At 37.8% G+C, this 23,491-nt stretch overlaps 1 protein-coding gene across 2 annotated transcripts in view; it reads right to left on the bottom strand.

Annotated features, from left to right (window-relative positions):
* Positions 1-23,491, bottom strand: part of EIF3H (eukaryotic translation initiation factor 3 subunit H) — an 86,909-nt gene that overhangs the window by 3,330 nt on the left and 60,088 nt on the right. Inside the window, exons 3-6 of one of the 2 annotated variants that reach the window (XM_022555591.3) lie at positions 11,283-11,450; positions 9,661-9,760; positions 8,285-8,434; positions 759-879 (exon numbers count right to left, since the gene is read on the bottom strand). In XM_022555591.3, the coding sequence (XP_022411299.1) occupies positions 759-879; positions 8,285-8,434; positions 9,661-9,760; positions 11,283-11,450 (539 nt within the window). The remainder of the gene's footprint in view (positions 1-758; positions 880-8,284; positions 8,435-9,660; positions 9,761-11,282; positions 11,451-23,491) is intronic. The other variant, XM_022555592.3, reaches the window with a different exon arrangement.

Raw genomic sequence — 23,491 nt, 5'->3', positions numbered from 1 at the left:
TACGATATTCTCAGAACCACTTAGTTGTGCTTAAAATCCTACAGTTACCAACATCTAATTTAAAGTACATTTTAATGAACAGAGTAATCAAACACTCACATATATGTACATTCTGGAATCAACTTATCTATGAATCAAATGCTAAGAACATTTCAGAGCAATATAGTCCTAAACAGTATTCCAGGAACTGTGAAAATCATGTGGTCTTCAGGCAACACTAATAAAGATTAAGATTAAATGGCCAGAGCAGTGTGGATGTGCATATGAGAATATCCAGGTAATTCCACATAAATCTGTATTATACTATCTATTTCACAGCAGTTGATCTATTATTTCCTATCAAAATTGCTTGCTCTTAATCACAATTGCTCAGTTTTTTAAATGAACTGAAGACTGCTAACTGTACTGCAATGAGCCACTAGCAAACCAATTATAGTTAGTAAAGAAATGAGCTGTGACCCTCTAGAATCTCTCTGCCTCTGATTTTCTAATAAATGTATCTCTCTTTTGCATAACCTTGGCATTACAATCTGAGCTTAATCTACCAGCTCTCTTCAAGATAGGTATTTTTAAGTACAACTTGTAAATAATATATTAGGAACATACTATATAAAGAATAATCTTTTAAAACATGATAGAGTTACTAGCTAAGAGTCAATGCTTTATCAAAGATAATTTAGATCGTTTTGAAGATGACTCTTGAAGCACCATACTTGGAAAGAAATTCTATGTTTGCTGAATTTTCCCATAATACCAACCTGATGTTTCTGCTGCTGCTGTTTACTCGTGTTCCTCATGTATGTGTTATATTTAACTATATCTTGGCTCATTTCATCCACTCTGTCCATCAGCAACTGGAGGGTCTTCCCCAAATGACTGCTGAAATATAAAGTAAGTATACTGACATGTCATACTTTACAGTTATAGCTCTGCCACTGCTCTAAGTGGTTTTGAGATATTAAACTGATCTGCCATTTGCTAAGAAAAATGAAAGCACACACATACAGGAAAGCAAAGGCAGAGGAGAGAATGAGAGTCAGCTTGTTATTAAACTTTCCATATCGAACCCACAACTATTAACTACAAGGGTATCTGAAATAGCTCAATTTCTTAGTGTCAGAGCATACACGTCAGAGTAGAAAGAGTTAAACATATCTAGCAGGGTATCTAAAATGGGTACTTTCTGAACAACCAAGTGTAACCTAGGCTCAGTACTCCTGAACCTGTTTCCTGAGCCCCGCCTCCGCTCTCCCCAACTGTGCTCCAGAGCATTCAAATCAGTAGCCACAGAAAGGAAGAACCGGCAAATGGACTGAGACTTCTGGCACATGATTTCTCTACCTAGCAGGTTCTGAAAGAAGGATGGCATTTATTCTGCAAGGCCAAATGAAGAAAGAGGGCTCCTTCTCCTCTGCCCTTCCTAAAATCTGAAGTACAGTCATTCATCTTTCTTTTCCTCTCCATAAATTTCTACTGCAGCTTACTTACCAAAATCTTCTTACAAAGTGATGCTAATGGTTAGTACAACAGCCACCATATTCACTGACTTCTGCCCACAACTATCTCCTACCATGTTAAGGCCCAGTACACGTATATGTACTCTAAAAATCACTAGCTGACAAATAGTACTCATTCATTCATTCCACACAGGTATCTACTAAACACCTATTATGTTCCAGCCTCAGTGTTAGCAAATAAGGAGACACTAGTGAATGAGACATTCCTGGTCTCGGTCTTCACTGAGCTTACAATTGATGGGGAGAGGGGAGGAGGGAAGAGGGGAGATAAGACACTTAGATAGTGTGGTCAGAATATCTCTTTTAAAAGGTGACAGGCTGGGGCTTCCCTGGTGGCACAGTGGTTGAGAGTCCGCCTGCCGATGCAGGGGACATGGGTTCGTGCCCTGGTCCGGGAAGATCCCACATGCCGCGGAGTGGCTGGGCCCGTGAGCCTTGGCCGCTGAGCCTGCGCTCCGCAACAGGAGACGCCACAACAGTGAGAGGCCCACGTACCGCAAAAAAAAAAAAGGTGACAGGCTGGAAGCACAAGATTAGAAGGAATCAGCCATGCAGAAAGTATTCTAGGTGAAAGAAAGCCCAAGTGCTGAAGGCCTGAGGTGGGTAAGAACTAGACAGGTAAAAAGAGGAGGCCTGGCATGGGAGGAGCACAGAGACAGGCTAGGGAGGCCAGACAAGCACACACCAGGAGCCATTAGCTGCCTCGCACAACACCCCAACCACATGGTCACTTAGTGTGAATGAGAACCCGCGACTCTGACATGAATCCCTGGTGACATGTTTTGCCTGAAATTTTAAAATGATTTTAGCCTGGCTGCTATGCAGAGAATACACCGGAGGATAGCAACTAGGAGACGGCTAGGAGTCCACTGTGGAGTGCTGGCAAGAATGTGGAGAAATTAGAATACTCGTACATTGTGGGGAGAATGTAAAATGGTGCGGCCACAGTGGAGAACAGTTTGGTGGTTCCTCAAAAAGTTAAACATAGGGTTACCATATAACCCAGCAATTCTACTCCTAGGTATATACTCAAGAGAACTGAAAACTTACACTTACACAAAAACTTGTACATGTATGTTAATAGCTGCGTTATTCAAAACAGACAGAAATTGGGGAAAAAACCCGAAAAGGATGAATGGATAAACAAACTGTGATTTGTCCATACAATGAAATACTACTGAGTTATAAAAAGAACAAAGTACTGATATATGAATGAAACTTAAAGGCATTATACTAAGTGGAAGAAGCCAGACACCAAAGGCCACTTACAGCATGGTTCCATTCATAGGAAACGTCCAGGGGAGGCAAATCCACAGAGACAGAAAGTAACTACTGGCTGCAAGGGGATGAGGGGAGGCAAAGTGACTATTTAGAAGCATGGGGTTTCTGCTTGGGGTGATGAAAATGTTTCAAAATTAGTGGTAATGATTGCACAATATTGCAAATGTATTAAAAACCACTGAACTGTATTCTTTAAAAATGGTTAAAATGTTAGATTTTATTTTACATGAATTTTATTTTAAAACTGTGCACGCGTGCACGCGCGCACACACACACACACACACACACACAGAGAATCTACTGTGGCATTGCAGAGAGAAGTAGTGGCGGCCTGGAACAGCCCAGTGGCAGTGAACATGGAGAAAAGTGGGCAGAACTGAGACAGGAATCAAGGGCGACTCCCAGTTTCCTGGCTTGAGCAGCTAAACGGTTGGTTACAGCACTTACAGAGAAAGAAAAGGCTGAGGAAGAAACAGACTGGGAATATTGGGAATGACTAAAAGTAAATCCAGTTAAAACATAGATTCCATCTGTAACCTGAAGAAAATAATTAGAAAGCTTTGGCTCTTTATCTTAAATAATAGAAAGAGCATAGATCTGGTGTGTGTGTGTGTGCAGATAAATTTATCTTTTAATCCCAGGTCTGGCACTATCTACCTTACCTCGATCCAGCAGCTTGGTCTAATGACTTAACTGAAGAATCAAGTGCTTTTTTCAAATTAAATTTTATTTCATATTTATCTTATTCCATTGTAATTTTGTGAATCACTTTTCACTTTTAAATATTTCTTCTTTGGACATCAGATTAAGTATTCACTTTTCTGTTCTTTTCCAATTTCTTAATAGTCTGATTTTAATTCATCCATAATTTGAGCTGATGGTGCAAGATCAGGAATTAAAATGATTTTTTTTTCCCCAATAGCTAATCAAATGTCCAGATCCACTGATTATTTAGTTACAGTGCTTTCCAAGTAACTTCAGGGCTGAAATTTAACTATACTGTACCCTCTCACATGCATTCTTTCAACACACATTACTGAGTACATACTTACTTTTCCAGTCACTCTGTTATAAGATACTATATAAGACATTGTTGCACTCAAAGCATTCTAGTGAGAAGCAAGGAACACAAAAAGAAATGCAACACAGTGGTAGTAGATTCTATAATAGAACAGAAGCATAAAAGATAGTTTGGTGGGATCAGATGAGACTTTCCAGATTATGTGACAGCTGAATTTTGAGTTTTTGCAGGAGCTGAAGATGGGAGTTGGAGACAAGGAAGATGCAGAGGGACACTGCAGATACTGTGTGTAGTTAACATGGTCAGAGACACTGGCATGAAAAGCATGATACATCTGAAGAACTGCAAGTAACTCAGTCCATCAGAAGAAGCACGGGAGAAGGGCAAGACTGGGAAAAAAGAGAGCAATGAAACTGAAGAGGCAAACGGTCACGGTGCAAAGACTCTTGGAAGTTGGGCTATAAGCTTGGATGCTACTCCAAGGACAATGGGGACTCAGCCAAATATTTTAAACAAAGGAGTAATATGATCATACAATTTGCATTTAGCAAGATCACTGCAATGAAAGAGGAAAAGGTTAGAAGCAGGAAGTTAGGAGACTGTGAAAGTAATCAGGAAAAGAAATAATGAGGCCCTGACCTAAGGTAGCAAAAGACAAGGAATAAGATGAAATCACCCCAGGAATCACACACAGGAAGACAGACCCCAAGGAACACTGATATTTAGGGATGAGCAGAAGAAGGTTGACTGTGGAGAATGAGAAGTAACCCAGAAGTAACCCAGTGGTAGTATCCTAAACTACAAAGTATTTCAGGAAGAAGGTTTATCAACATATTAAATTTTCAACACTCTATAACATCCAGCAATATCGTGATAAAGTCATCTTTTGCAACTTCAGCGAGAACTCTAACAACACAGAATAGATGGAATACCAAGTATTTAGGATAAGTGGAAAATGAGTAAATACAGACAGCGACATACAGAAAATCCTATTAAGAAGTTTGACTGTAAAAAAAAAAGGGGGGGGGGAGAAAATGAAGTAAAAGGTTAAAGGAGATGGATATTAATGGCACGAGGTCAAAAGGTGTTGTTTTTGTAACTTTGTTGTTTAAGATGATGGTGACTTTAAACAAGTTTAAATGTCCTTACTTACTCTTAGGAGATGCATGTTCAAGTATTTAGGGGTTAAGTGCCACGTCTGCAATTTACTTTCAAATGGTTCAGGAGAGAAAGTACCCATTTATGTCTAGAGAGAGAAAGAGAACAGGTGCAAATGTAGCAACACATACACCTGGTGAATACAGGTCAATGTTTATGGGTGGTCACTGTATTACTTATTATCCTTTCAATTTTTCTCAACTGCCGAGCATTAAAAAAAAAAAAAAATTAATGGGAAAATCCAGTCAATAAATGTAACAGAAAAGAACCAGTACAGAGAGGAGCTGGAGATACCCAAGGAGAGAGGTGCAGAAAAAGACAGACCTGGATGAGGCCTCAGCGGAGACACTGATCCCTCATTTTCACCAGTTAAAGAACTGAGGCCCAAAGAACTATATTAAATACAAGAAATACTGTAATTAACTACATGATTACTTGTTAAATAAGTCACTTATGTTCTTAAGTGAAAAAGAAATTCACAGAAGGGAAAGATCACCACCAATCCTTGACTGGGTGATCGAGGAGAGAGCAATGACACTGGAGAAAGCCATTAAGAAGAGTTAACTGCCATTGCAGAGAAAGATCTATTATTTTTTCCAGACCTTACATCTTGGAGACTCACTACACTGATTTTAGCAATGAGAAAGGTGCTACTAGAAGAGAACTTCCCTCTCTACTAAAAAGCGTCTTTAATGCGAAGTACTAACATTATGTGTTGTAGGTATATGTAATTATAGTGAAAGAGCACAAGCACAGGTATGTGGACTTTAAACATTTCATAACATTTCTGTTACTATAGTGCTCTTCAGAAACCTAACCAATAAGAAATACGTGAAAATCTGCACGGTACAGGTCCTGAAGGGCAAAAGGAATTAACAATAATACAGAACTATTTCACAGATAACACTCATAGGAAATCAGGTCCACTACCAAGAGCAATTTTATGGGGATCTTTTCAGTACCAGTTCAACTAGAATAGTGAAACGGAGTTATTGTTGGCAGTTTCAATAATGTAGTCTTTTCTTTTATTTCCAAGGAAAGAAAGAACTGAAAACAGATAACTTAAACAGATGTGAATGGAGAGGTGCAGTGATAAGTCTGCTCTGGCTACATTATCAATTTGTCCTTATTATCCTTCATGTATGATGCCCACCCTTAGTTTACTTTTTTAAAGAGGAAATAAGAACAGAATTGTTTTTTCATGTGTGAAAAGCCAAAGGCTTGGTTTTTAAAAATTAATAAAGGCTGTTATGAAATAACCATTACCAGAACTTCCGTCTAATAATATTAAAATTAAGAATTAGAATTTTTTAAATGAAAGGGAATGCAATAGGTTTTATTCATAGCATAAAGCAAAGTTATCAGGTAAATGAAAGAACTGGAACACGCATATGGGTTGTGATAAGCAAGACCAAGCAAAATGTTTAAGGAGCTACTTCAGAATGATTTCTGATGCGGTTTCTTAGAAAAAGTTTTATGGCAAATGATGGTTAGCAATCATCATGCTACTAATGTTAGAAATTAAAATTTGAGAGGTACAAAGGTTACATTTCAGTCTTTTAAATTAGTACTATCAATTTGGGCCAATGTAACAGTCCATTCGTATAAGCACTGCTTCAAGGTTGCTTCTTTTTTTTTTTTTTTCTTCTCCCAACAGGAACACCAATTTACCCTTTTAAATAACTTCACATGGAAAGCAAACATCTTCTCTTCCTATTTCATATAAAATACAGAAGATTAAAAACTCTAATAAAATATTTGTCCAGATCTTAGTTGCTATGGCGAACTGGGAACATTTTCTTGGCTATTCTAAATGCTGCTTTGGACAAACAGACATTACAGACCAGCTCATTGGTAATGGGAAAGCAGAGAAGGGCTGTATTTGTTTTGTATCCTCAATAAAGGAAGCTCGGGGAAAGGTGAAGACGTAAATAATACGTAAGCAAAAGCTTTCACATAGTAAATTTAAAATTATTATATAACTATATACTTAATACATCAAATTGCATGCTGAAAAAGGTTCTTAGCTCAATGCTTTAAATACAGGTGTGCCGAGTGTGTTTGTGAAAGCAATGAAGGAAAATATGACCTTCTAAAAGAGACAAATTAAAGGACTATTGTGAACATACATTTGCAGTCAAACAGTACGCTCTTTAGTGCCAAATGACCCTTGCAACCTGGCTGTATTACTGAGCACTCCGTTTACCATCCAGTTTCCATCTCCTTCCCCTGTTAAGACTTTCTAGTGGCCTCTGCGATGAATTCATGCAATGAAGGTGGCACTTCAACCACAGTGCCGCCCATCCCAGTGCATGGAGAAGAACACTGGGTATACTGGTCCTTCTGGGTTTACCCCTACTTGTCTTATATTGAAGAAGTACAAAGCCTGCATATTCTTTTGTACTAGCTTCTATCTGGGATAACTAGAAACCTGATAAATAACTGAGCTTCTGTTCCAAACTGGTTGCTTTATGAAAACACACCTTGTTTTTCTAAGCCATTCAGCAAATGCATACTGATAGATTACCTACTTGCTATTAGCCTTCCCCTGCCACAAAACAATCACTAACATCAGGCTTAAAGGGAATTTAAGAGGAGCTATATACATGACTCTGTTCATATTTCTGTTAAAAGCAATCAATGAGGGGAAATGAAACATTAGTTTCATAAAGGAAATAATCTGTTTTAGAACACCTCAGTCAGCATTTTATCAATATAATAAATAATATCTTAGCAACTAGATAGCCAAAGCAGTCACGATGAAGCAAATGATGTCACCACTGTCTAAGAAGCAAAAGCCAGTGTGAGGTTCAGAAAATTCTAATTTTGGTTGAAAATTCAAATGGAAAGCTTACTGCTGATAGAGTCTACATCTGAACAAGGGCAAATGCCACAGTAAAACAAAGAAGCATTTTGCTTTTCTCCCAAGCATTATTAAATATCCAGACCTAATACCACAGCCTCTAAGGATACTGTACAATAAATAAAGCTGAGCCAAATCACAAAACCCCTCCCCTGTGGGCATGTACCATCTCAAAGCAAAAATGACACAGAGAAGGCAGCAGAGCGCTCCTATAATAACAGGAGCTATTAGTATTCAAACACCATCTCACTTTATCAATAACCATGGTGTTTTTCCTTGGATTTTAGTAGAGCTGGACAAGTACTACATGTTGCTACTATGTCTTAAGAACCTCAAAATGTGCTTAAGTAATTTTCTTCTTGTTTCACAGGTTAAAGTCTAAGTAAAAGACTCTTTTGCAGAAAGTGATAAAAAAGGGACTTTTCATTAGACAGGGCCGCTTACCTGCTAGCAAGACTGAGCAATTCATGTTTATCTGCTACAGCTGACTTCTTCTCAAGCTCCCACATTAGGACGTTGATCAGATGTGAATTTTTAATTACAATCGGCACTTCTTCAAACATGTGCTCAAAGGTGATATTTCCCTTTTTCAATCTGTGAAGCATGTTAAAAATACATCAGTCTGGTGGTCAGAAGTAAGTGTTAAAGTGATTATTTCATACATTTTCCCGAATTACAGGCCCTCTTCAGGATTTTTGTTTGTCTCATTAGCACTTTTAAAAAGGGAGAGAAACTAGAGTTTTACAGAGTCAAGCCTAAGTCGAGTGATTTGAACAACTCTGAAAATGATCTGAGTTGGAGCTATAAGACTAGAAAATAAGACTCTTAGCAAAAGAAACTATTGTTTCTTCACAATCAGGTTATCTTCAAAATTTCAGATGCTAAAATGTAAATGCCATAGGAAATCATGCTATATAATCTATATCTAAAATATTTAAAATAGCTAGAAAAGAGAAATACTCTAGTTTTTGGAAAGTTCACTTTAAAAGCCAACTGAACTCAAGAGATTAACAAGTAGCAGGACACTCACACGCTACTCCACACGCGGTGGCTGAGAACACGGCGAGAACGCAACTCCTCAGAGTTTAGTTATAACTACCATGCCCAGGAACTGTTCAAGAGTTAGCTTTTCTTTTTAAATGCTTCGCATCTTAATTTCTTTAGGAGCCAAATGGTAAACTAGTAATGAATTGTCTGTCCTACATGAAGTCAAAAGCACTAACTTTAATAAGAAATAAAAATTCCTATAATTAACAGAAAATGAAAGAATTCTGAATTTTTAAAATTTTAATGTAAATATTCCAATGCCATTATGTAGGATCACAAAACAGCTTTTTCAATTAATTCTTTGCATACCTGTCACCCATAAAATATCCAAAAAATCCACATTCCTTACTGAACCCCCCAAAATATTTATATCTTTCCACACCACACACCCCCAATGAAACAGGTCAGAAAATAAGACAAACAGCTCTCGACTGTTCTGATACAGAACTTACAATCTGACAGCCACTGAACACTCACTCATCCCATCTCCCTTTATTTAATCATGTATTTCTTCAAATCCAGTAGCTAATTAATCCCCACTCTAACTGAATTCACTCATGCTGAGAACAACAGATGAGACATTCCATAAAGAACAGTTTAAACATGGAAAGGGAGAAATCAAGTGGCACTCAGCCATGCAGAAACTTCTACCGTCCACATGGCAAAAGCATTACCACACCACCACCGAGGATTCAATACATGTGGCAAACTAATATCTTAAAAGAAAAACACCCAATCCTTAACATATGCCTTATAGGCCCCCAAACACTTACGCTTCGGGAGAAAAATCCTTCTCTTTACAAACTTCCATCAGTTTAGGAGTCAGTCTGTATGCCTTTAGTGAGAGAGACCCTTGGGCAGTTTTTATGGGATCTCAAATAAGGAAAAGAAAAAGAAATTACTAAGAATTCTGTCACTATCAGTGCCCAAATGACACTGGTTCTGGGCACATTCTGTTAATTATCATAGTCTTTGCAAAATGAAGATCAAAATAAATAATCAGAACACAATTTGAAGCAGATTCAAACCAGCATAGCAAACAGTAAGTGAAAATGCAGGAACCTATCACCCTACTTATAATAGGCAGAATAACTTCCTCCCGAAAGTATAAACAGAAGATACAAAATACAGTTATTTTCAAATCTATTCCTCAGCTAGAACCAGCAATCTTGACAAAAATTAAATATAGCATATGTTCTATACATCTTACATACATCTTGTATAATTAGAAGGAAAATACTAATGAATATTAAACATGAATATTCACTGGACACATTGTGTAGTTCTTAGTCCACTAATTTAAATAAACAGCCCTTCCAAAATTTATCCATCCTAACAATCACTGTTCAAAGTTTTTAGTTAAAGCAGATTCTAAAAACAAAACCACCGAAGTCAAAGTGCAATCACAAGTGTCTCTTTAGTTTTAGAGAAACTAATTTTATCAAAGCTAACGCTTAAACACTCCGTGAGTAAGGGAGCTTAGCACTTGCTGCATAACGGCTCCGGCATGCCAATATTCGCCTAAAACCTGTGTTAACATTCATGTTGCCTGAAACTTAACACAGTGAAACTTTTAGCAATAGGTGATAAAATGAAAACCAAAATAGATTGAAACAAGTGGAAAATTCATCAAGGTCTGATGATGCAATGTTTCCAGCCAGTATAAGTACACTTTAACAACTTGTTCTTTACTGTAATCCAATTGTTAACATACTGAAACAATTTGGGGGCAGCTCATAAGATTGATCGTATTCATTAGTATTTTTTCTGACAGATACTCAGGACGTTACATTTACTTCTCAGCTGGAAACTATATGCAAGTCTGCCAGATATGGCAAACTGTGAGTGTTTGGGGAGGGGGAAGGCTATAAAGCTGTTAAATTGCCTACAGTTCTGATACAGCACAGAACATCTGGTCTGGAGAGCTTGAGGAAACACCATTAAATAGGCCGAAAAGAAAAAAATCTTTGTGCTAAGAAACAGTCCAGGTTTTGTACGCTGCTGTCAGAGGTATAAAAAAAAACTTGGCACACTGTGTTATGATTGGTCAGTCACGTACAGAGCCAGACACTCTAGCAATCGGGGTTTGTTAGACATCTGGTCTAGTTCCACCAGCCCCTTCAAATGAGGGAGGGGAGATGGAGGAATAAAAATGAAGCAGCTACTCCAGCATTCCAAAATGTACACATCAGGGCTCTGATAGCAAGAAAAATAAACAGAAAGAAGGAAACCCTGTCTAGACTTAGCTGCTGCTGAGGCTGCTGCAGAAACAGGGTTGGTATTTACTTGAGAAGGCCTGCCAGGCTGCTCTTAGAGGCGAAAAGACAGAAAGCAAAAATAGTAGTAGTAATAATATTAAGGGAAGAAAAGAATAATAAAGGAAACTCCTACTAACCGTAAATGAGAACGACAGATTCTTCAATGGCATGCTGGTAACTGAACTGAGAATCCAGAAGCGCCCGGGTGACGAACGAGCCGTAGTATGTGGACTGGTACCAGCCCACGTGGAGATGGTCGATGTTTACATGGCGAAGGCTCCGCATCATTTCCATCTGATATTGGACTAGATGATGGGGACGAGAGGGACAAAAGAAAAACTATTTAATGATATTACCCATATTAAAAACAAGCCTTTTTGGAAACAAATTTCTACACAACTGTTTAGTAGCTAAAGGGAACAGGTTTCCAGATTTTAAATTCATTCGCTTCACATATAAAGAAAACAAATTAAGCTTTCAAATCATTAGGGCATTCCTTTTCTCATTAACAAAAACACATTTTGTAGAAACAGTATTAAAAATCGAATAATAATGCCTTATTCCAAACAAGTAATTATTTATTAAATGTGTCTCTACTTTTAAGGAAAAAATTTGTGTAATTACTAAATTGGATGGTTGTAAGAAGTTATGTTTGAATTAATAAGTTGAGAGTAGTTATCAACGTCTTCAACACAGCTTTTAGAACTGAGAAGTTAAAACCATCAAGAAAACCAACAGGAAAACAATTAACTACCACATTATTTAAGTATGAACAGGACACAAGCTGTAGCTGATTAAAAATAGAAGAATTCATTTTTGCCTTCAACTGGTGCCCCCTGCTGCATGTGCTAAATTTAGAAAAGAATTCTTTTTTCTTGTCTGTGTGTTCCTTTGTGTTAAGTAATCAACAGTATTTTTTTTCATTAGAATAGTTATATTTTAATCACCATGTATAGAATGAAACAGTTGGATGACTTTTACATGTCAAATTAATGACTATAACGTATATTATTAACTCAAAGCTGTATTACTAGAAAAATGGGTGCAGACACTATAATAATGTATTCTGAAAAGCAATATAGCCCAATAATGAGTAGCAAATATGTAAAACAGGAGAAAATTTTATGGTTAACATAATATTCAAGCTATTTCTATTACAATAAAAATGCATGACTGTGTTGAGTAAACATATTTGCTTAACTCAAAATCTAACCATTTCATTTCCAAAACTCTTAATCAGGTTTTAGCAAAAGTAAAGTTAAATGTCTGTCATTTCGTTGGTTATAGCACTACGGTTTTACAAAGCAAACAAAATTCCGGATCATAAAGTATAGAAGAACCTTCCCCAGATGGACACGGTCTTTTCAACACTTGTTACTAGGTAAAGAAAGTATAAATCTGCTTATTCCAAGGAAGGTTATATTTCTTATGATAAAAGATGGCAGCCAACTCATCAACTACTCAAGAATTATGTTTTTTTGAAGTTTTCTTTTTATATACAATATGAAGGCTTCAAGAAGAAGCAGTATAAAATTAACATGGTAATCTTGAATCAATTACCTTTTATCTTAATTTTTTCGCTTCTAGCATATAAGATATCCCCCTTCCTAGCCAGTTTAACAGATTCCTATCAACCACATAAAACTGGGATAGAACCATTGCTATTGTTTCTTTCTGCTTTAAAATTTCGTAACTCTTTTAAAGTAAAATCACTGATTTGGCTAGTAAAATTTAATCAAATGTAACTTATGAGTGAAAAATTCTAGTATCACCAGTAAAACAGGAGCCAGAACTAAATTTAATTATTTATTTTAAAGGGATAGGAAAGAGGAGATGGGGAGCAATTACCAAGCAACTGACAGTACAAACACGATTTTATAGGATGAGTTTTTTAAAACTGGTACTTATAAAACATCTGTCAATGTACAATTTAGCTATAATATAAGCAGAAGACAGATTCTACCAACTGGCAATAGTAGAAAAGAAGAAAAGACCCGGAGTCCAGTGATCTAGGTTCTCATGTCAGCTCTGAGATTTCTGCCGTGGGGCATCTCGCTGTCCTTCTCTGATGCTCAGTTTTCCCATCTCCAAAAAGATCTGAGAGCTCATCCCAGTCAAAATGCTAAGATTCCACACTGTTCACTGGATATGCTAATTACAAGTAATGATTCTTCTATAAACTAAAGCAGGTAGCATGCATTAATAATTAAAATAAAAGCGCTTTCCTATGAAAAATATTCTGTAATCTTACTAAGTCAAACAGCCTGAATACAACAGATTTTATAATAGCATTTTCAGGATGCATGAAGTAGAAAACTTTACAATCAGTAGCAAACCTCCAGATTCCTTCTTCATCCAGAGTCTTACCTATCTTACAGCCCCTTGGTAACGATAAGGAGGAAAATGAAGTGTTTCTCTCAGCTAGAGAAGAGACTAAAGACTACAAGCCTATGAATGAAGCCTGTCGCCCTCGGAGTTACCATTGTAATAAATGCCAATGTATTTATTTCTGGGGATTGAGGGATGAATAAATAAACCTCTATATTACGGGTGAGGCTGGAGGTGGGGGGAGCACTTCTATTTTCCTCTTCTACAGCTTAGAAAATCATGACATACAAGATTTTACGAGGCTTTAATAAAAATTTATTTTTAAGGTCATAAGAGTTTTCATAGGATGAAAATACAAATCTAAGGGTTAAGACCAATGACAGGTGAGTTAAAAATTGCTTTTGAAAATCTACAATGAACTGGAATTACACACAAAAAAAAATATGTGAAATTTCAGGTCATTCTTCATCTAGGTTTAGACCTACCACCCCAATTTTTTAAATTAAAAAACACAACTTTTTTTTTTTAAATGCATGTCCTCTTGGAGGTATCGGAGAAAGAAAGGATCTAACTAAAAAGACTACAAGTGATCCTTGAAAAGGTGAGGGTAAGGGTGCTAGAGCTCCAAAGTGAAGTTGGGGTGCACTGAGGCCCAGTCCTCGCTGGAACTATACATATGAGGCTCCAATAAATGCACAGTTTAAAGAGGTTACTTCGATTTAATTAAAAAAAAATTTTTTAAGGAAGTCATATTTGTTCTATTATATGCAATCAAGAGACAACTCAGAAACAGCCATGTGAATTTTTATCTCTGCAGTGTTTTAGGTCTATGTCCTTGTTCTAATGTTAACACAGACATGTGACCCTTGTCTCCTTTCACAGTTTTTCCTCCTCCTCCAACCCAAGTTCTCAAAAAGTACAAAATAAAACCCTACAAAAGCTTCCCGGTAAACCAACGTGGGGATACGAAATGCACAGCAGACTGTCCCACTAAACTGTCTCAAAACTGTGCTCCCAACACGCCCATCAATCAACTGAACTGAGCTGCCACACCAGCTGACACCCATTTACCCTCTGACACGGAAAAAAAAGTCGTGATACAGTGACATGCCAGTAAACTTTACACAGGAAATAAGGAACGATCATTCCAGATTCTAATCTCCCAGGCAAATGCCACTGCTTTAGTGGCTCTGCTAGTCCAGTCCCTCTCAGGAGTTATGCTCGAGGTGGAGGGGAGGGATACTGGGGGTGGGCAGGTGAGACACAAACAAGAGACCCAGTTTAGCTAGGACACCGGGTAAACAGAAAGGGGAAGGGCTCATGCTATCTGGAAAGGACTGTGAGGACGGACGTGTGTCCCAGCCCGCAGGCTCTGGGGAGTAGGGGCTGGTGCTATTTCCTTCTCATTCCCAGCCATCCTCACTTACCCTCTCCCTGCCACCACCCGCCGCTGGAGTTTTAAAAGAAGGGTAGAAAAGATGTGGCTAGACAGATAAGGTTCACTCCTATCTCTCAGAAGGAAGAGAATTACAGCAAAAGAAACAAAAGAGAAAGGAGAAGGAAAAGAAAACCAAAGTTCCTTGATATTAAAGTGCCACACCTCCCTATAGTTGAGTTAATGCAGATCAATGAAATAAGAGACAAGCATTTACTGGCAACTCTGACGAGTTGGCTCAGGGTTAGAGACACTTTCATTTTTGTTCTAAAGTTCTCGTATTTAACAGAAGCCCAAGTGGCAATTTCAACCAACGATATTAACTTCTGAGTTAATGGCTAAATATTTCTGGAGAACTTTCCAAAGATGAATAGCAAGGGAAAACTTTTGGGGAGAGGGGGATTACTTTAAACTATGATAATATTCAATAGAAAGGCTCAGAATTGTGTAGTGAGAAGTTTAGGAAAGAACATTTTAAACGTTGTTAGTTTAAAAAGCAAACCCCCTGCCGACTGACTGAGGAGAAACAGTGCACAGCAAATGAATTTCAAAGACAAATTGGTAGTTACTACCAAGCCAACTCAAATTACTAATACAAAAGCTACACTTAGATGCAGTTGAGGTGGTGCTACAAAATTTGGAAGGATTATAAAAATGAGGTGAAGTTTTATAAATCTCTTCAACCTCTACAATTGCCTTCATTGCTTAAGCCGTTCCCAAGCAAAGGAGAGCCTGGTTTACAACACTGAGGAACTGCCCGCAATCTGGCACCAGTGCATTCACATTCACTTTTTCCAGATACCCTCTTTGCAAAACAGTCATTTTTAGACTGCCTAGAGCTAAACAGTCTTAACTGAGGCAGGCTGCCCAATAACTATTGCTTTCAAAAATCCACCACATTTGTTGGGCTTTCTCCCGTTTTATCTCCAAATATGAAAACACTGAATATACTATGCTGTCTTACATTTAAATGCTGTATCTGGACTCATACACTGGCAAACAATCGAACAAGAGTTTGAGATATGAGTTCTCCTTAAGATCACCGGGAAGGACACTGAATTCGAAGCTTTTCAGTTCAGCACAATAATTAATCAGCACTCTTTTCACCTCCAATTCCTCACCTTCATTTTAAAAACCATCTTTATTTTATTATTTTAAGTGAGTCCTCATGAAATGCAATTTATTGCCAAAAAACAGGAACAAAGAATTACCACAGTTGGCCAGGCTGGGATGAGCTGGAAGTAGAAAACTGAAGCTGAAGCATACTTTAAAACTATCTGTCTGGCAGATTGCACGCGCACGCGGCAGGGCGGGGGGGTGGGGGTGGGGGGTGGGGGGGTTGTTAGAGATGTCTTATTGGGGAACAATTAAAGGACCAAGTAATAAACTAATTTAAATTTTAAAAATTAAAAACAATTCAATGGATCTACTGTCTTATTTGACTACTTTGATATTGTATCAAACAAATCCAAATCATTTAAAAATATATTATAATAAAATCTTATTAAAAATATACATAGATATAGTCTGGAGGAAAAGGACAAGACTAAGCACCAGGAAAGAAACTAGCACTTAGTGAGCACTTATATGTCACACTTCCTGCTAAGTGGTCTACATATGTTATCTGACTTTATTCCTCACAATAACTCTAATGAGCTAATCACCGAAATCCTTTTAGAAAAGCTGTTTACCACAGCTTGTAAAGTGGCAGGACTCAACTGGACTTTAGACTTTCTGACTCCGAAGCCCAGGCAACCATCCATTTACAGAATCTCATCTCTTCTTTATTAGTAAAGTGTAGAGTGAATTATTTCTGAATCAATAAAGCATAACAGAGATAGAGCAGAAATACACAATTTCTAGGTTTTCAGAAACCACAGCTTGTGCATGTTTGATCACTAAATTAACTAGTAATTTAGCACTACCAGTAAGATTTTAAGTGATAAAACCACCTTCAAAGATTTTTAAATGTCAAAGTTGAAATTATCACAAACATGTAATCAAACTCCTAAAACACTGCATTCTATGTTACTATTTGAAACTAAGCACTGGACCAGATCAAAGATGACCTGCACAAACAGATCAAGAAAAGGAACAAAGAGAGACCAGATGTAGTTGTACATGCTCTTTGAAACAAAGAAACAAACTAAGCTCAACCAAGAGATGCAAAGGGCTTTAAAAGCAAACAAACAAACAAAACCCCACAATTCTGAAACAAATCAACGATAACAACAAACATGACAGGAAAGTAGAATACATCAAAATATATCTGTTCTAGCATTAGGGCTAACCTAAGGAGGGCTTTTAAGAAACTTATCACAACCCTCCTTCCCAGCAGCACCATGAGACACGGTGAGCGCGGACAGGCTATGAACTGTGAAGGCTCTGCCACATTAGTTAATAAGACAAACTATTCTGTGCTTTCCTCTTCATATCATATTTTCTGCCAAGCCACACATACGTTTCAGGCAATGCTCAAAGCTAGGAGCAGATGTAGATTTAAGCAAACAGAATGTGCATTTGAAAAAAGAATTAAATAAGAGTCTACTTCGGGTAGAGAGAACTATAGAGTACATATTTCTTAAAACTTCCATATTCTCTTCACCCACTCTGCATTACGTATTCATCCTTTTTTTGATCCCCCAATTAATACACCTGTTATTAAGGCCACGCTGGGACTGTTTAAGAACTATGGTAAGAGTTCAATTTCTCACAATATAGAGAAATATACAGTCCAATATAAATTCTACTCTACCTAGATATTAACCTGTTCTATTTAAAAAGAAATAACTAAAATACTGCCTTTCTTAATCTTACCGGAAATATTTTTTAAAGTGTTCATTTGTCCTGGGTGGTTTAATTTCTTCTTTAAAGTCTTTATGAATTCTGACAAGTAATTTCTTCTGTATGCCAAGCTGGGAATAAGGGAAGAGGATGTGTGTGCTACTCTATCTTTTAAAACTAGTAAGAGCTTTGAAAATTATTGGAAATCAGGGTTTTTTAGAGGTTTTAATGTATCCCAAGAAGTCTCCTATGAAATAAACTGGATTCTTCACAGAAAATACTATGTATATCCTGCAACAAATTCATATTGTATCTTCTTAACCAAATCATGAAACACAGCCAAGAAATCCTATTTCTTTGAGGTTACGAGAATTTTTTAAATATATATATACACTTATGTCCTTGGTCATGAAAACAGATGTGCGTAAGTGAATGACAGAGAACAGCAACTAAGTTAACTGTATGTCATTTGAGATCCATTTACACAAACAAAGTAAATTCACTTTGATGGGAGCAAGGGGATATAGACCCCCTTTCCTTACCTATCACCATGAAGAATTCTCACTTAAAGAATAACCTACTGACCACTGCTACCACTTGCTACAATTAGGAGCACAGTATGTTAGAAGACCAAATGAGAATCTTTGGGTTTAGAAAAATATATATTTCATGCTCTTTCATGAGGACAGGTAACGCCCCTGTCATATTTACAGCTATATATCAAGTACTTGTTTAATGCTGGCACAAAGTTAGGTACTATAAGAAATATTTCAGAAACCTAATTGTTGTTAATGTACTAGAGGATGGTCACAATTATTAGGAAATTATAGATCGATAAATCAATCCATCTCCATCTTACCATGTTCACAAAGGACATAAAGTAGCTTGCATTAAAAAGCATAACCAGTAAAATCACATCTAGGGAAAGTATAAATTAGATTAAAGAAGGTGGAAACTGAAGGTGAGGCAGAGACCTGAACAAAGTGAAGCAAGCCATAGATATTTTGGTTAAAACACACAAATTTAGTTCTGGGCTCTGGCAATCAAATCAAAAAGGGAAACATGGTAATCTATATTATCCAAAGGGAGAAAAACATAAGATCCCAAAGTAGTTTTTATCTAGTTCTTAAGCCTAAAATGAAATTTTCATGTGGAGTCTCAAAGGAAAACTATTGTACAGTTTTTTGAGAAGCAAAAGCATTCTCTAATAGAACAATCACAACTGATTTACCTTTTTTATAAATCTAGGTTTTTAAAGGAAAACAAGGAGAGAATGGCTCATGAGTCTTAAAACAGAAAACAGTTTGTACAAGTTACAAGCAGCAGCAGCAGAAGCAGCAGCAGGGGAATAAAAGAAGAAAGGGCTACCAAAATGAATTAATAGTTTCATCCTGTAAGAAACTACCTATCAGACTCAGGCTGTTCAAAACATAGAATGGGATGCATCAGCAGTGAGCACTAAATACTCAAAATAGAGAACAAATGATCAGTTTTTGGAAGAACTGTTTGCAGCATACAAGCAATACTGTTCATTCTGAAACCGTTTACTGAGTATCACCTGTGCTGGGAGCCTGATAAAAGTTATAGTGACATGAGCTTTAAAGGTACCCCCTCTTCAATAGGAGCTGGTGGTCAATTAACACATTTATCTCTCTGAACCTTAACTTCCCCACCTAAAAAATGGTGGTTTCAACTTCCAACCATATGATGATGGCAATTTTAAAAACTTACCTCCAGCCCAGATGGCTGTTTGCTTAACGAGCATTTTTCGGTGGGAGTTCCATAGGTAATGCACTCGGTAAAAGTATACACTGACTTTATCAATCCCACCCTCCATGCCTACTAACTGTTTTCTCCCTCAGTGAGAGGCCCTGAGTCATCAATCTTGTCCACCTTCTCCCACACTCAGCTCATATAGTCCTCTACTTTCTTAGTAGCTCTCAAATCTGTTTTCTCCAAGGCAAAAATCATTTAGAATGTTTCTAAAAATTTTAACTGGGAAAATGCTCGTGAGATGCCAAGATGAGGAAAAAAAGCAGAATATGTGAGTAACCTAGGTTGCTCCCTCCTCCGAAAGAGAAAAACTAGAAAGAAATATGCTAAAATGGTAACGGCAACAGCTCTCCGGGGAGTGGGATCATAGATGATTTTTGTTTTCTTACTTATTCTTACCCTTATTTTCCATGGTTTTCGGCAACAGAAGTGTGCAATACATACAATATTATAGGAGTACGTACACAAGTATCAACAGCATTTTCTTTTGCTGGCCAACTTATTACATTTAACATGGTCACCAAATAATCTGGATACCAGAGCTCCTAAACTGTGGGAGCAGAGAACAGAATATGGTACCAGACTATTCAGAAGAATCTGAAGTAGCCAACCTGGTCTGAATACCATCTGCTATGGACTGAACTGTGACCCACCCCAAATTCTTAGGTTAAAAGCTTGACCCCCAATGTGATGATATCTGGGGATAGGGTCTTTGGGAAGTAATTAGTTTTAGTTGAGGTCATGAGAGTAGGGCCCTCACAATGGAGTATGTGCCTTTATAAGTAGAGACACCTCAGAGCTTGCTTCCTCGCTCCATCCATAGGCAGTACTGAGTAATCAGGCTGTGTGAAGACACAGTGAGAAGGTAGCCACAACCCAAGGAGACAGCCTTCACTAGACATCAACCCTGCTGGCACCTTGATGTTGAACTTCCAGTCTCCAAAACTGAAAAATAAATTCCTGTTGTTTAAACCATCCAGTTGTTTAAACCATCCAGTCTATGGTATTTTGTTACAGCAGCCCAAGCTAAGATACCATCTTTAACACATATTAGTTGTGTGACCTATGACAAACTGTCTCAGCCTAGGTGTCTGCCATTGTAAGATGGGAATAAAAACAGTATCGACTTCATGAAGTAGTAAAGAGGATAAATGAAAGCCTTAGCAACAAGAGCTTGGTGCACTGAATAACCTCAAGAAGAGCTCAGTGGGCTTTCACCATCACCTATCATTCAGAAATGCTATTTATAATCTAGAGGTTATGGTGTTTATCTGAGTCAAAGGAAAGTTTATGTACAAATATCAATATGATCAAAAAACAGTGTACCGTGAAAAAGGATTACAAAAGGAAAAAATACTTCTTAGACACTAAAACTATAAGCTAATTATTTTCAGTACAATAAAGAACAGAGTCAATAAAGAAAGAGACAAGCTACAGAAATTAGATTTCGAGAAAAGGTAATCTTGGGTGTTCTATTATTACTGGGTATATAACAATATACTTGCATTGTGCTATATAAGTTTCTATCTCCTGATTGCATTTGTAAGTCTTCCAAACAAAGGAAATAAGCTCCCTGCCCCCTCCCCAACAGGTGACTTTAGAAACCGTACTGAGAATACGGGTGGAAATGGGAAGGAAGAGTGAGCAGCAGTGCCACCTTACACAAGGCACTGACTGAGTAAAGGTTACTGGAAATACTGCCCACCCAAGTGACGGAGCTAAACTCAGTTCAATATAGCAAACAGCTTTCTAATGTGCCACCTATCACTTAGTAGGGTGATCCACTCCTGCAGCCTCAACTGTCCAAAGATAGTGCCCTTTACCTTCAAACATCAGGACAATTTGGATTAGCAAATCAGTATTAAAGATGCTATAAGAAGAAAGCTTGAAGGACACGAGTCTTTTAAGAGTATCCTTAACTGCAACGCAAAGGGAAAGCTGGCAAGAATGGAAAATGACAGGAGTTAAAGAAAAGAAAAGGCTAGGAAGAGCAAATAATTTCCTATGGATTATTTATATCATAGAAACAGAAGGACTTGTAACCACTCTCTCCATCCAACCCTTTCTTACCCCCATCTCTTCCCCTACACACTCAGCTTCATGCAAACTTATTTTTATGGGGTAAGGAATAAAGAGGTCTATGCTGAGAAAAAGAACAAGCAGAAACCCACACAGCCACCACAATAAATCTGAGGCTTGATCCTTGTGGCTTGTTTTTAATGAGGCCATGTTACTTTTCCTGTTACAATCTCCTTTTCCCAAAGCCATACAAATATGCACTTTTGTGGAGAGAGGGTGTAAAGCTTTCACTCAATTCTCAAAGGGGCTAAGATCCAAAAAAGAGTAACAAGCACTGAGATGCAATAGAGAACAAGCCAAATGTGGTCTTGGCTCTCAGGGAACTTCCACTCCTTTGTGCACATGTAGGGGGAAGGTGGGAAGGAGGCAAGATGTGAAGCAGTAATCAATTCAGTTCAGGGGCAGCCAAACAGTAGCACAGACAGCACTGAGATCACCAAAGACACACCATTCAGGGAGAGTAAAAATGACAGGCCAAAGGTCCCAAGGAAACCCCAGCAGGACACCCAACAGATTGTCACTTTTACCCTTGTCCTACCAAAACCAGGAAGTCCATCATGTGGGAAGCTGGATGGAGGCTTCATCTAAACAACTCTGTGATTTAGATTAGTAATTCCCAAGAGAAAATACACTCCTTGACTGACCAGGTGATATGACCGGAGCTAGTAAGCTAAGACTGTTCTAAAGGCAAGGAGTGGTGATCCCAACAGAGAGGTAACCTTTCTCCATTTGAGAAGAATACACATTTTGGGGGAAAGCTGGTCTCTAGCAAAAATGTTATGTTATAAAAATATACTTAGCACAAACTGTATCCTGCTATGTTACAAACGTACCTTGAAATACAGTTCTACAGTCACACACTAAAAACCATCTTCAAGCAACTCAGTAATCCTGTTATCTTTTGGAGTTTTTACACAGCGATCTCTAGAAGCCATTACTGAGACTTGTCTAATCAGTTGCCATTATGTAATCCGAGGTTCCTTACGATGCTTTTCTATAGCGGACCTCTTGGATTAGAGAGGAAGATGAAATAGAGCACACAGGCGAGAAATAAAAATCATTGAAAGGCAAGAAAAGTATTACAGAAAGATGCCGGAAGGCTACAAAACAGACCAAATAATGCTCTTCTGCAATTGGCAGGCAGGATCCTGCCAGATGTTTGAAATAGAATTAACCTCTATGGGCTGCACTGACAGAAATACACTGCACAACTATAAATAAATAAATATCTAGGGAAGCATAAATAACTATCTAGGAAAAGGCTATCTTTGTTTTACTTTCCCTGAACTTGTTTCAGATCGTTCACCCCCCACTCAAACCGCCAAAAAAAACTGTCCCTCACTGCAGTGTCCAGATACAGAGCGAGCTGGGTATGCCGAGACTTGAAAAAAGATGCCATTTGCAATCTTTCAAAGCATTTTCAAACCAGGTAATATCACCTTAACAACAAAAAAAAACCCTCTTTTATCCCCAAAGGATATATATCTCTTCCTTGCAGAATAGATTTTGATGGTCAGATAAAGGCAATACAAACAGCTTACAGAGGCTTCCTCCTTATATTCTGAGGAAGAAAAATCTTGAACAGCAAATTCATACATTCATCCCTTCATACATTCACACAGCAAGTATTTATTTCAAGCTATAATGTGCTGGACTCTTAGGTGCTGTCCAGCAAGAGGGCAAAGACAGAAAAGGTTCCTGCAGCTGACATTCTAGTAGAGAGGAGCAGGGTGACAGCCAGCATTCCTGGGTCTACTCAAATGCTTAATGTTCCCTAAAGAAAATATCTGGATAATCACATATAGTTCTCTGGGCCTTTAAAATGAACAAACTCTCTCTGTTAATAACAACCAGGAAATCAAGCTTGGGAATCAAAGGCCTGGCTTCTTACTCTGCAAAATAATACAGCACAGAAGACTAGCTGCAGGCTGAGAAAACAGCAGACCT

This window comes from Delphinapterus leucas, chromosome 17, assembly GCF_059928025.1.
Source record: "Delphinapterus leucas isolate spDelLeu-1000000601 "Yukka" chromosome 17, BTC_Dleu_Yukka2, whole genome shotgun sequence".
Lineage (NCBI taxonomy): Eukaryota > Metazoa > Chordata > Mammalia > Artiodactyla > Monodontidae > Delphinapterus > Delphinapterus leucas.
Note: the sequence above shows the minus strand (reverse complement) of the source record. Positions and strands in the feature narration are given on the sequence as shown.